The 14,656-nt window shown below is 49.9% G+C and overlaps 1 protein-coding gene across 1 annotated transcript in view; it reads left to right on the forward strand.

Annotated features, from left to right (window-relative positions):
- Window positions 1–13,666, forward strand: part of LOC123356741 (zinc finger protein 345-like) — a gene marked incomplete at both ends in the record, with an annotated part of 28,631 nt that extends 14,965 nt beyond the window's left edge. The window contains one exon of the mRNA XM_045000123.1: window positions 13,219–13,666. Within this exon, the coding sequence (XP_044856058.1) occupies window positions 13,219–13,666 (448 nt within the window). The remainder of the gene's footprint in view (window positions 1–13,218) is intronic.
- Window positions 13,667–14,656: the final 990 nt, after the last annotated feature.

A 14,656-nucleotide genomic window follows, 5' to 3' on the forward strand; every position in this document is an offset into this window, starting at 1 on the left:
GAGCTGGGGCAGCAAAGAGCCACCAAATGTCCTGAGGGCTGGAGAAAAATGCCTTCTAGTGAGCTATTGAAAGAGCTCAACCTGTCCAGCTTCTCAAAAGAAGATTGAAAGGTGACTTCATTGAAGTGTTGAAGTGCATTAATGGAGAGAAAAGAGTGGCTAATAAAGGGCTTTTTAGTCTAGCAGAGAAAAGCATAACAAGACCCAATGTCTGGAAGGTGAAAAGAGACAAATTCATATTACAACTAAGGCACAAATATTCAACAGCGAGGATGATTGACCACAGGAACAAGCTACCAAGGAAAGTGGTGGATTCTCCATCTCTTGATGTCATTTCATGAAGACTAGATGCCTTTCTGGAATGTGTTTGCCCCAAAAGTAGCTATTGTGTCATACTGGAGGCCTGTGATATGCAGGGGGTCAGATTAGATGCTCTAATGGTCTCTTCTGGCCATAAAGTCAACTCATTTCTGAAAAACTGAGTGTAGCATTGAGAGCAGCATCTGATGTTTTCCTGTCTAGCCGGCTTGCTGCCTAGAACGAACGCTCCTTGAGTGGGGTGAGCCACAGGGAGTAGCTCAAACCTCCAAAGTGCCTGGCCAGGGGCAGGACATTAGCCCAGCAAGGGAGGGGTGTGGCAGTGACATCACAAAGGCCTTTTGCAGGACCTCAGACTATTGGTCCAAGGTGGTGGGGAGGTGGTGACCTCACAGAGAGATGCTGACATCAGCCAGGCAGGACAGGGGCGAGGGGCCAGGGAAACCTCAGAGACTCCTGTGGCTTTGCTTCAGCAAGTCTCCTTCTCCGGGTCTCTCTTTGAGGACTGAGAGAGTATTCGGGTTCACGGATGTGAGCGCCAGGAGGAACCTCTTTCGAGTTTTCTCCTTCCCTTTTCGTGATTTTACTAGAAAACAGCCGTCCCTGTTTAAAAGGTAAGAGCCTCCTGGAGGTTTGAAACCTGTTCAGTCTGATCCATCTGGTGACAGTTGAATTCTAAGCATGGAAAACTCGAGCTTAAGTAGGCAGAAGTTTATTGCGCACCTGGGATTTTGTCCCTGAGAATCACTGGGGACATTAGGGTTTGTCCTTTTTGTTTCCCCTTTTCCTCCATCCATCCCTCTCTCCTTTCTCTTCATTTCTTGCTTCTTTTGTCCTTTCTCCTGTTCCCCTCCCAACACCAGGAGTGTGTGTGTGTGTGTGTGTTGCGGGGAGTGCTCTGCAGCTCCCACTGTGGGAGGTCCACCCAAAAATGTGGGGCTGAAATAGTGCTCGGGCAGTGATCCCCACCAGTGACCTGGGCCATCCTTTGGGCTCTCTGGTGAGAACCCTCAGCCTCCCGTCCTCAGTCTCTACCCTGATTGGCTGAGCAGGGGGTTATTGACAGGGAGGAGACTCAGGTCCTTGTTGGTCCCTTTTAAGACCAAGGAAATAAGTCAGAACCAGTTCTATGTTTGATGAATTTTGCTGCTTCTCTGCATTAGTGGTCTCTGAGCAGTTCATGATTCTCTCTAACATTGCAGTTCTCCTCAAATACTTGCTGAATAATTCCTATGCACTGTTGTTGGTCTGGAGCTCATCTGAGGACATTTTATTGAGGTCATTCAATGTTGAAATTCAAGATCCGATGGTTAGTTTGAAAATCAGGGCTCTTGGGTCCTATTCCCAACTCTGCCACTGACTGGCTGTGTGACCTAAGACAAGTCAATTCTTCTTTCTCAGACGTAGCTTCTCCCTCTTTCAAGTAGGGATAATAATGATCCGCTCCTGCCTACCTCAACACACTCACTCTTCCCCAGCACACTCACTGTCTCTACCCCGCCACGCACACCACAGTTGAAAAGCAGCTGGTAATCTAGTAAGATGCCCATGGAACGGTGGGATAGAGAAACCTGCATCATGTGATGCTGTACCAGTCCGTGAGGCATTGCAAACCCTTCCCAAAACACCCTGCAGCCAGTTGCACAGTGGGATAGTTACCCACAGTGCACTGCTCTCTCTTGCCATCCAAGAACTGCTAGCATGGATGTGCTCTGGTGACACAAGGGGCATAGGGAGGACATTCAATAGCTGATTAATTAAAACACTTTAACTAAAGCAGCAATGCCGGGGGGTTGGTGGCTCCTTTCTTTCCTAAGCCTGGAGTAAACTCATCTTTTTATTCCATTCTTGATGCTTCATGGAATAACAACAGATGACCAAAGAAAGACGTGGACAGGGTGGGTCTCAGGGGAGGGGCAGAGAGATTCGAGCGGTGGGCAGAGCAGGTCTCGGAGGTGGGGGCAGTGGGCAGGGCAGGTCTCAGGGGAGGGGCAGAGGTGAGAGAAGTGGGCAGGGTGGATCTCCAGGGAGGGGCACAGAGGTGCAAGTGGTGGGCAGGGCAGGTCTCAAGGGAGAGGCAGAGAGGTGTGGGTGGTGGGCAGGGTGGGTTGCAGGGACGGGTCAGCGAGGTGGCGATGGCGGCTGGTGGGCAGACCTTGTGGTAGGGAGTGGAGAGGCACGAGCAGGAGGCAGGAAGGCCTTCGGGGAGGAGAGGAGCGAGCGAAAGGTGGCTCAGCTGTCCTCAGCCAAAGAGGAAGAACGGGGATGGGAAGTGGCCAAACAGGAGCAAGAGGGGAGCACAGGTGGGGCCTCAGAGAGAGGAGAAGGGTGTGGGGGGCAGTGCCATGGTCTGGGCACCAATGGGCCCCCCACTTCCAGGGAGCTTCCAGCGCTCACACCCAGCCTCCCTAAATGCAAGGGCCATGGACCACCTATTCTCTTCATCTTCACTAACCAAGCCCCTCCCCAAGCTATGTTGATGGGAGAAGCCCTCCTGTTGGCACAGCGCTATCTGCACCGGGGTTAGGCTGATATAACTGCATTGCTTAGGGAGGTAAATTTTTTACACCCCTGAGTAATGTAGTTACACCGATCTAATTTTGTAGTGTAGACCTGTCCAAAGAACCTTGGGAGTAAAACTTCACCTGCTCCTCTGCTTTACTGAATCCAAACACCAGCAAAGCTTGTCAGGCCCAGATGGAGGTTGGCAGAGAGTCAGGTGTGTGCAGACATGATCCCTTCAGCAACTGTAGGCACCATGGCTTAGCTGGCTAAAACCAGTGTTTTGTATACAGGACATCCTGGGTTCAAGTTCCAGTGGTACCTTACTGAGTTGCTTTTGGGGCACCTGGTACTGGCTACTGTCAGAAGACAAGATTCAGAGCTAGATTGACCTTCGGTCTAGCCTAGTGTGATTTTTCTTATGGTTTAAATTACGCTCACAGGCACTGATGATAGAGTTACTGAAAGTTTGGGAGTTAGGAGCTGATAGGTCAGTGGTCCAGTCCCCTCACAGATGACCCCGTCCCTCTGGGACAGGGGCAGGTCTCAGCTCTCACACCAAATGCTCATTGTGGCTGCCAGAATCTGTGGGCAGCTTGTTTAATTTATGCCGAGGGTTGAGTCCTGTTTTGTGCACCGAGTATGAGAATGAAAATCCTAAAGCACCCTTTGAAATAACAAAAGCAGCAGGACGTGTTTCTGTCCCTGCCCCAAAGCAGACAGACCGATGGAGAAATGCCATGAGTCCAGGGTAATACTCCCCTGCGGTTTTACCATTTCCACTTGCTAAACCCCCTCCCAACCTTCTGGGCTCCTGGAGCAGGGGACTGAGCCTGAGCCGAGACACGGACACTGCAACTTTACAGCCCAAGCCGCATGAGCCTGATTAATGTGACACGGGCCAGTCGTGGGTGTTTCATTGCACTGGAGACGTAGCCTAATGTTATGTCTGCACTGCGATTAACACACCCATGGCACCTGTCGCAAAGCCCGGGTCAGCTGACTCAGGGTTATGGGGCTTGGGCTGCAAGACTATAAAATTACAGTGCAGACAGATGGGCTTGAGCCCAACCTCTGAGACCCCACGACGGGTGAGGGTTTCCGAACCCAGGCTTCAGTGTGAACACAAATATCTGCACCACAGTTTTTAGCCTCTCAGCTTTAACTTCATGAGCCCACGTCAGATGGTCCAGGCCAGCCATGCTGCCATCTTTATCCCAGGAGAGATGGACTCTAAGGGTACGTCTCCATTGCAATGTCAGCCCAGGTGTGGCTCGCTGTGCTCAAAGCAGCACCCTGGAAGCCCCATATTCACCAGTCTCATATAATGATGATACAGTTTGCCTGGTGAGGTATCATTTCAAAAGTCTTGGTCTGTTGAACATTACTATTGTGTTGGATTGTGTGTGTAGCATTGGCTGGGAAGTTTTGCTCTGTGTGTGTTACTGAGATGAGGTTGGGAAATGCCCACCACCAGCCTTTCAGGTGTGACAATGGAGGAGCCAGACTCGCTGCTGGCCCATTAAAGGTATCTACGCTCCCAAGGACTATCCCAGGAACCGTGTACAATGCAGACTTCTCCGAGATAGCACAGCGACAACAGGCACTGCTTGATTCACATCCTAGCAAAGGTACTTCCTAGCCAGTTGGAAGAAACTATGAAAGGGGGGGTAGAGACATGAATTGGCCTCTCTCCCCCACAACTCAACACCTGTAAACACATCTGGAGGACAAACACTGTTAGGTGTGAGAAGTATAAACTGTTCAATATGTTCAGTTAGTTGGTTAATAAGATGTTTATGAAGTAAATTGAAATTTAATGTGGATAAATGTAAAGTAATGCATATTGGAAAAAATAATCCCAACTATACATACAACATGATGGGGGCTAATTTAGCTACAACGAGTCAGGAAAAAGATCTTGGAGTCATCGTGGATAGTTCTCTGAAGAGGTCCACGCAGTGTGCAGAGGCGGTCAAAAAAGCAAACAGGATGTTAGGAATCATTAAAAAGGGGATAGAAAATAAGACTGAGAATATATTATTGCCCTTATATAAATCCATGGTACGCCCACATCTCGAATACTGTGTACAGATGTGGTCTCCTCACCTCAAAAAAGATATTCTAGCACCAGAAAAGGTTCAGAAAAGGGCAACTAAAATGATTAGGGGTTTAGAGAGGGTCCCATATGAGGAAAGATTAAAGAGGCTAGGACTCTTCAGCTTGGAAAAGAGAAGACTAAGGGGGGATATGATAGAGGTATATAAAATCATGAGTGATGTTGAGAAAGTGGATAAGGAAAAGTTATTTACTTATTCCCATAATACAAGAACTAGGGGTCACCAAATGAAATTAATAGGCAGCAGGTTTAAAACAAATAAAAGGAAGTTCTTCTTCATGCAGCGCACGGTCAACTTGTGGAACTCCTTACCTGAGGAGGTTGTGAAGGCTAGGACTATAACAATGTTTAAAAGGGGACTGGATAAATTCATGGTGGCTAAGTCCATAAATGGCTATTAGCCAGGATGGGTAAGAATGGTGTCCCTAGCCTCTGTTCGTCAGAGGATGGAGATGGATGGCAGGAGAGAGATCACTTGATCATTGCCTGTTAGGTTCACTCCCTCTGGGGCACCTGGCATTGGCCACTGTCGGTAGACAGATACTGGGCTGGATGGACCCTTGGTCTGACCTGGTACGGCCTTTCTTATGTTCTTATGTTAAATCACTGGCTTTAAAATAAGATCCAATCTGGAGCATATGAACTATTGACCCCTGGACTCCATCTCTGAGAGGGGACTTGTTTACCATCAGGACACAGGCTCAAACCAGTCCAAACCGGTTTTTCCCGCCAAAACCAGCCCTCAGCGTTCCATCTCCTCAGCACTTTTCCCGCCACAGAAGTGATATAAGGACGTGCTCAGCGCCTGCGCGGGGCCGCCCCCCCCAGCGACGGCCCCTCCACGGTCGGGTCTTCCCAGCGCTCCCGAGCCGGAGTGGGACGAACCCCCTGGGTCCCGCCGTGAGACTGAGGCACAGGAGGCCTGTCACCCCCATTCCTGCCGTCCTGCATCCCTGGTGTCCAGCCTCCCACAGGGCCTCCCTGCCAGCGACGAAACCCACCCGTCGTCTGGACTCCCCAGTGCTCCTCCTCAACGGCTCTAAACCAGCCGGAGAGTGGAAGGTCCTGGGCCTCGCGCCGGCCCGTGGGACCCGCTGCACCTGCACAGGGGGGAAAGGTTTCTGTGCTGGGACATCGGTTAGTGTTTTCCGGTTTCCAAGGGAGGGTTTCTGGGCCTGAGTGTTAAGCTCCCAAAGCCAGTCACTGTTTGATTGGATTCATTAAGTTTGCATTTTCCCTTCTTCCCCCAGTTTTCTGTACCTTTACCCTGACTACACTGACCTTTGTTTGTGCCAAACCACCTTGTTGCCTCTTTATTTTGTTGACAGCTCACAAGGAGGGAGGCTAAATCCACTGGTGATAGAGACAGGAGGGAGTCGAGTTTGTATCTCCTGAGAAAAGGGCTGTTTTCCTTTCTTATTTCTCCCCTGCACCTTCTAACGTTTTCCTTTGAAGCGCTGCCTTTTTCCCCTGGAGGTCACAGAGGGGACGTGGCCACCTTCCCCTCTGAGAGTGAGATATTGGCTCGGCTCTTTCTTTACGCTGCTGCTGTTACTCCATGAAACATCAGGGATGGATGCAAGGCTGAGCTCACTCACCAACCCCCTGAAACATTTCAGTGGCCCAGAGAAATCCTGCCCCCGGCTATTGGCATCATCTGGTGGCCTCTGTGTGACTGGGCAGTGCTAAGATGTAGCCACTTCTGGGGTGGATCCATGGTGGCCATTATTTCCTAGTGACAGGCCATGGACATTTCTTACCTATTTTGTCCCTCCAGGTTTTCCATTCTCCTGTTCAAGAGGCATCCCCCAGGGCTCCCTCTGCCTGTGTGACTGGCCAGCAGGGGGCGGTGGTCACTTTCTATCCACTTCTCAGGCACTGTGAGGTAACAGTAGTTGCTGGGTGGGGGTGGGGCTGTGGGGGGAGATAGCAGCTGAAGGGGGATTGTGGTGGGGGAGGCCTCTGGGTGGCTGGGCAGGGGGTACCCTAATGAGGTTGGTGGGTTCTGGAGATTGGGGGTTTCAGGGGGTGGTTGTGATGTGCCCAGCCCTGAGGCTGTGGGTCCTGGAGGTGGGTATCGCTGGGGGCCTGGTGGCTGCAGAACAGCCGGGGTGGGCGTCTCTTGGGGAGGCGGGACAGGGGGTTAGAGGGAGCCTGGTGCTGTGCCAGGGGCTCTGTCTGGGCTTCCCCCGCAGACTCCTGGGATCGCTGCCCTGCCCAGTGCACAGAGTGTGTGTGGGAGAATCCCCGGTGCTAGGCCGGGGGGTGCCCCTGTAAAGCACCAGGGGACCTCGCAGGGGGGAGGAGGGGGTGCCAGGCAACGGGCAGGGCAGATCCTGCTGGAGGGCGGGGGGGGGGGATCCTAGGCAGGCAGTGTGGGACTGAGTTCCCAGTGGGGGTCCGTTTTGGGGGGTCTCTGGCTGTTGTGGTCTCTTGGTGGGGGGGAACCTTTTGGGATTCCCAACCTGGCAATGAAGGTCTGGTGGGGGTTCTCTGGCCGGTGGGGCTCTGAGTGGTATCTGAGGTCCCTGGCCAGGGACTCTGGGGGCTGGGTCCCAGGGAGTATCTGGGGGGGAGGGCTGGCTGGGGCTCTAGGGGCTGCTCCTGACCCCTCTTCTTCTCCCTGATTAGCTTATGCCAGAATCCTGGCTCCAAGCACTGCCCGACATTCCCCAGCCAGGCCCAGTCACCGTGATAACTTTCTAGCCACTTATCAGACACTGTGAGGTGAAATCACAGATTTTTGCTCTGCTCCCCTCTTGAAAACTGCAGGAACTTCCAGTTCCATTGTCCTAGATTGTCCAGTCCTTGTCCTGGATCTGGGGGTGAGGGAGGAGGGAAGGGGGTCAGCGCTGCCACACAATGGTCTCTTCCACAGCATTCTGGACTCATTGTTTCTGAACTCTGGTTTCATTGAGACCATTGTTAATCCAGAGTCACTGTATGGAAAGACAAGGAGTGACTCCGGATGGACAGTGGGGCAAATGAGATCAGCAATTCTCCCTGTGAGGAGGGGCTCTCATTAGCTGCTCTCCCCAGAGAGCTAAAGGAGGGAAGCTGCTCAAACGCTCTGTCCCTCTCTGCTCAGGATATTGGGGTTCAGCTTCCTGGGTCAGAGGCTGCAGCCTCCATTGTGATTGGGGAGACCAGGCTTAGCAGCTGCTGCTCCCCCAGTGGGGTTCTGTGCTGGGAAGTGACCTGAATTAAAGCTGCTTCTCTGCCTGGCCCAGGGGATGACTTTCTCCAGCTGGTCCTAGCCCCCTAGGGCAGCCCTGGGCCCTGTTAATACTAAATTCTGAGCCAGAGTCTCCAGGTAACTGACAGACCTCAGGGAAAGTGCTGGGGACTGGCAAGAAAGTGACTCTGCACAAACAGCCCCTCCTCATTTCTCCTCCCAGTAGCAATTGCCAGGAGAAAATCCAGCCATGGGAGAGCAAAGCCCGCAGGAATGGGACTGTCCCAGCCAGAGGACAGGAAGGAGAGACTGAAAGGGGCAGTGGTAGAAATGAGGGGGGAGAGATTTCCAGCTCTCTAGTCCACCCAGACACATGTATTGCTGCATCTCTGGGCAGAACCACTTTCCAGTGGACAAAACAAGGATCAGACAGAGGAAAAGCCAGTTCCTGACTCCATATTCCCCCTGCTGGGGTGTGGCTGCCATGGGGTCAGTGTCCGAGGGAATCCCCCACAGTGACTACTTTGGTTCTGCTCTTTTCTAGCCTTGTGTTCAGAGACTTTGTTAGGGGGTGAGGGGAGGGAGAAGGGAGGTTAAAAATGTGTCTGGGCTTAGCCTGGCAGGAGGGGCCAGGTCTACATTGTAATAAACAGATTGAGCATTTCCCAGCATGGCAGGATCTAGGGTGTCTGTCTGCAGGGAAAGGGCCTGGGGGAATTCTGATGTGAAATTAACTAAAACTGGTTCTGAAACGCCCACAACTGCCCTTCTCCCCCAGACAGGCTGCAGAATGGCATCCATGTTTTGCTCCAGCTCATCCCAGCCTGGCGTGGGACAGGGAAGAGAAATGGCTGCAGTGGAGCCAACTCAGGTAGAGATTATCGGGGGATTGCTGGTGGGTTCCTGCTGGAGGAGAGGGAGAGCAAATACACTGGAGATGGGAAGGTTTGCACAGTCTGGTTTGGAGGTTGGAGCGGGGCAGGAAATGCACAGGGTGGGGAAAGCAGGAGGCCAGGGTGTGGCAAACCCGCTAGGAGTTATTTAATAAGTGGCCTAGATTCTAGGAACAGACCCAGGAGGTTGGGAGGTGGAAATGCCCTAATTTGTGAAGAAAGAAAATAGCCCACCTACATGGAGCTAGTCAAACTGACCAGACTCCCAGTGCTGGAGCCTGAGCTCACTAACCAGCGGCTGCTGTGAGATATGAAGGGGGCACCCATGAGTCAGGCTTATTGGAGCTGCCTCTCCCTTCATATCCCGCTCCCCACAATGAGGAGGTTATTGGGCTTCCTACCAGGGAGCTCTCCCTGGACCCTGCTAGGGGCTCCATCTCCTGTATCAGTCGGTGGCCAGTAGGGGTGTGATGGATCTGCTGGGAGAGACAAGGGGCTCTCACTTCGTCCCCTCACCCTGGCATTTGCTGGATACGCTGAGCGGGGTGGGGGTGGGACTCTGTTGAGTGGGATCCACCCAGAGCTTCCATTTGATTCGCTCCTCTCTGCCACAAATAGTGGGGCTGTGAGTGGGGAAAGAGGTCCTGAGTGTTGGACTCTTGCTCTTTCAGGGGCCGGTGACCTTCGAGGAGGTGGCTGTGCATTTCACCAGGGAAGAGTGGGCTCTGCTGGACCCGGCTCAGAGAGCCCTCTACTGGGATGTCAAGCAGCAGAACTATGAGACTGTGACCTCGCTGGGTAAGGGTTCCTGTCCCCTCGGTTCTTGGAAGGGGAAATGAAGAGTTACGGTTCACGCCAGCCCCACAATGCCACCTCTACTCTGTCCTGTTTCTGCATCACCCCAATATGCCAGTGACACACACACTACCAGAGACCCTCCCATGCTGCAGAACACTTCGGGAACACAGCAGAGGAGCAGTATCACACAGTGTCAAATAGCTCCTCTTTACTCAAGTAAAACTGGGGGTTAGGTCCATCATAACGAACAGAAGCTTCCTACCCCCAGCCTTCTCTCAAACCCTGAGCCTTCTCTACCCAAACCAGAATGTGCTTGGAGTGTAACAAGCAGGCAGCTGGAGTCAGAGCTGCTGGTCCAGGGTTACTTATCACACAAACACTCTGTGCGTCCTTGAATGCTGGCTGAGGGTATCCAGACAGGGGATCTCCAGCAGCAGAACACTGAATCCCACCCAGGATTACAGATGACACAACTCCTCACTGCTCTGGATTGCACCCCAGCATGTGAAAATGGCCTAGGTTGGTAGTGACATTTCTTGAGACATGCAGAGTCTTGCTCCCATATCACCAGGTGTAATAACAATAACAGGAAAGGCCGAATATGGAAAACTGATTGTTCAGCTTGCTTTTGACCTGCATCATATTTTGCAATATATTCCAAATAAGGAAATTAACATGCAACGTATGTGTCATTGTTTGGGGTTTTAAGCTTTAAAAGGCTTGTGTGATTTTTAGCTCAGGGGGACAGTATTCCAATAGCTGTTGCCCCCTGCGCACTTTTAACCAAGAAAAGAACCTCAGGCTGAGCTGATTCAAAATCAATCGTGTGGTCTTTTTCCACAACAGCTTCAAGAGTTCCCTGTGATGGAATGTAAATGTCTTCTTCACACCTTCCCCCTGCAGGAGAATGGCTGTTTGACCAGCTGTTTGCCTTGCTGTCTCTGAGGAACTGCTCTGTGGGTGTTCCCCAGAATTGTAACTTTTTCAGTAATATCATACTCTAAAATCTCATAACTTTACATACAGTGTTACTACACATTTTAACAGGAGGGTAATATTCAGTAGATTATGCGTTTTCAAATGATACCTCACAAGCCATACTGCATACAAAATTGATTATAATTTTCTAGAAGAGTGAACACAGAGGTATAGACTGACACAGTGTCTGTGTGTGTGTGTTCCCAGCAGATATGTGGGTATTTCAATCCCTCATAAGCACAGTGTTCGGCATCTTCAAGAATCTGGGGAACTGGTCCTGGGAATTCACTGGTTTACCAAGTGTGACGCTGTATGGAATTGTGAGACACTTTGGTATTAATAATAAAAATAATAATATAATCTGATAAATTTGCAATGAATTGTGCTAGATATGCCATGCCAAGTGTCAGTGAAAATGTTATGATTTGCCAAGTATGATAATTTTGTTTCTATGTTTGTATCTCCTTTGTATTGTAAGTTATAGATATGTGGGGTATATTTGTATTTCCAGATTTGTGCAGTATTTCTGGGTGACACCCCCAGACATATTGGCATCAACACTGCTTAGCCTGTTTGATGGCCCATTCAGGGTCATCAGCTGTACAATGAGCCCATGGAAAGGACCAAGGGGATACACCTATTGAGTCAGCAAGACATGCCGGGCTATGCCTGTCTACTGAGAACTTCAAGGCTTTTCCATGCCACGTGCTGTGAAGCTTGTGTTTGGGACACAGGAAGTACAGGCCACATGGCAAAAGGAATGTAACGGGCAGCTGCATCATCTCCATTTTGTCTTCAATCCCCCTTCCTACCTCTGGAGCAACTTCTCTACAAACTGAACCCTGGAACAAAGGACTGAATGACCCATCCAAGCTATGGATGTGTTCCAGACGGACATTCAAGCCAGCAGCTCACCAATACTGCTAAGAACCTGATATATCCATTTTGGAATGTATCTGACTGCTTTCCCATTTAACTTCTTTCTGTCTTTCTTTCGTTTAAACCTTTAGTTTAGATGCTAAAGGATTGTCTGGAAGGATGGAATTTTGGGTAATATCCAAACCTATACTGACCTGGTGATGTGGGTGACCCTTTGGGGTTAGAGGAACACTTTGTTTATGTGAGCAGAGTTTTTAAATAACCTCTCACTGTACTGGACCTAGTTGCTGATTGGGAGTCAGAGATCAGGGATTCAATAATGGGGGCCGTGTGATTTCTTTTTTCAGCTTCTCGATAACCCATGTGGGGGATCAGAAGCACAGTGTGTGACTGGTCAGTGAGTTTAACTTCAGTGTTAACCAGCAGTTTTGGGAGCATCTGCTCTCCCTTTTTCAGCCTGCCCTAACTTTGGCATTTTCAGTGAGAACTGCCCCTGGCCCACCAGGTCACACTAAGCACCGAAGTTAAATGAATAGAATGTTTTTTTATGACCAAGTCTTATGAAATCAACTGAACTCCTTTGTTTTCTTTCATCTGAGCAGGGTTTCTAGTTTTCCAGCGTGATGTGATCTCCCAGCTGGAACAAGGGGAAGAGCCATGGGTCCCAGACCTCCAGGGTTCAGAGGAAAGAGAGATCCTGAGATCTCCGTGCACAGGTGAGGAAACATTAAACCACCCAGAATCTGTAAGTGCCTGAAGGAAACATCTGGGATACCCAACAAAGCCCTTGGGGAGGTCTCTCAGTTCATTATTATCCCTAGCAGGGGTCGTATCCTCAGGGTAAATATAGTTCATGGATTCCTATAGATCCTAGCAGACACCAGGCAGTAGCTTCCTCCCTTCCCCCTGCGTATTTGGATGGGATGTGAAGGCTGAATTCATCCCCCTCCTCTCTCCTACTTGGGAGAAGAGTTTGGGGGAGTTCAGCGCCTGATTTTTATTTGACCTGTCCTCAGCACTTGTTTTTGTTTGGTCTTCCCCTTTCCATCCCTGTTTGAGGTTTCTGTCTCTGTCACAGCAGGTGATGTAATGGCTTGTGAGAAAGAGGAGCAGAATTCTCAGCCTGAAAATGTTGAGCCAGTGGGTAAAAACAGAACATTATCTCAAAGATCGAAAAGGAATGTGTCCAGGAGTCATGAGCAGGGAAAATCTTGGGAGATTCAGCACAGACCACAAACAGATCAAGGAAACCAGCCAGGGAAGAAAGTGGATAAATTTATTTCCTGTTGGGGAACTCGGAAGGTCCTCATGGAAACCACAACACAGCAGGATATTCTCAGGCGAAAGAGAAAAAATACATGCAGTGAGTGTGGAAAAACCTTCTCTCACAGCTCAGCCCTTTCTGTACATCAGAGAATCCACACAGGGGACAGGCCCTATGAATGCCATGAGTGTGGGAAAACCTTCAATCGCAGTTCGCACCTTTTTAGGCATCAAACAATCCACAGAGGAGAGAGGCTCTATGAATGCCGTGAGTGTGGGAAATGCTTCATTAGCAGCTCAAACCTTTCTCAACATCAGAGAATCCACACAGGGGAGAGGCCCTTTGAATGCAGTGAGTGTGGGAAAACCTTCAGTCGCAGTTCGCACCTTATTAGGCATCAAACAATCCACAGAGGAGAGAGGCCCTATGAATGCCGTGAGTGTGGGAAATGCTTCACTAGCAGCTCAAACCTTTCTCAACATCAGAGAATCCACACAGGGGAAAGGCCCTATGAATGCCGTGAGTGTAGGAAAACCTTCTCTCACAGCTCATCCCTTTCTGTACATCAGAGAATCCACACAGGGGAGAGGCCTTATGAATGCAGTGAGTGTGGGAAAAGCTTCACTAGCAGCTCACACCTTTCTCAACATCAGAGAATCCACACAGGGGAAAGGCCCTATGAATGCAGTGAGTGTGGGAAAAGCTTCACTAGCAGCTCACACCTTTCTAAACATCAGAGAATACACACAGGGGAAAGGCCCTATGAATGCCGTGAGTGTAGGAAAACCTTCTCTCACAGCTCAGCCCTTTCTTTACATCAGAGAATCCACACAGGGGACAGGCCCTATGAATGCACTGAGTGTGGGAAAACCTTCAATCGCAGTTCGCACCTTATTAGGCATCAAACAATCCACAGAGGAGAGAGGCTCTATGAATGCCGTGAGTGTGGGAAATGCTTCACTAGCAGCTCACACCTTTCTCAACATCAGAGAATCCACACAGGGGACAGGCCCTATAAATGCTGTGAGTGTGGGAAAACCTTCAATCGCAGCTCAACCCATGTTAGCCATCAGAGAATCTGCAAAGGAGATAAACATTGTAAAAATCTCTAGGGCTATCAAGACTTTCTTTTCTTTAATACTTTTCCTGATTCCCACATAGTAACTTTTAAAACTCTTTGAACTGTGTGCAGAACCATTATCCCTCAGCTTGTCCAGATGAGTGGCCCATTTTTGCCTTTTGCAGTTCACCCTCTTTTGAGATGGACCTATTTGTCCTTTCTATTGTCCCACAAGTAATTGGAGTGTGCCCTTCCTATGAGGAACCAGGGAGCATCACGTTTATACCATTCCTCCTATTGCAAAGTTATTGTTAGAGTCACCAGTGATCCAGATTGTATCCTTGCCAATTGTTCTCATGTTGCTCTGGGTTGTGCTGAAGAGCAGTTATGTTGGGAATTTTTCAAATTATATGTAAATGAAGAGGAGCAGGGGCAGGAAAAAAGTATAATTACAGCTTCTGTGACACTGGAAGGAGATGGGGTGAGTCAGAGATTCCTTCCTTCCCCATCACTGCAGAACTGTTAAACTCTGCCTGGCTCAGGCAAAAGGTATCTTCATCACATTCTATCCATCCACTTCATAAGTGTCATGTGATGAAGCATTCTCCATTGTCTGTGCTTGCAGATGATGTTTTGACTTCTTTAATCCTATATCAGAGTCGCTATGACT

The sequence above is a fragment of the Mauremys mutica genome, chromosome 26, assembly GCF_020497125.1.
Source record: "Mauremys mutica isolate MM-2020 ecotype Southern chromosome 26, ASM2049712v1, whole genome shotgun sequence".
Classification (NCBI taxonomy): domain Eukaryota; kingdom Metazoa; phylum Chordata; order Testudines; family Geoemydidae; genus Mauremys; species Mauremys mutica.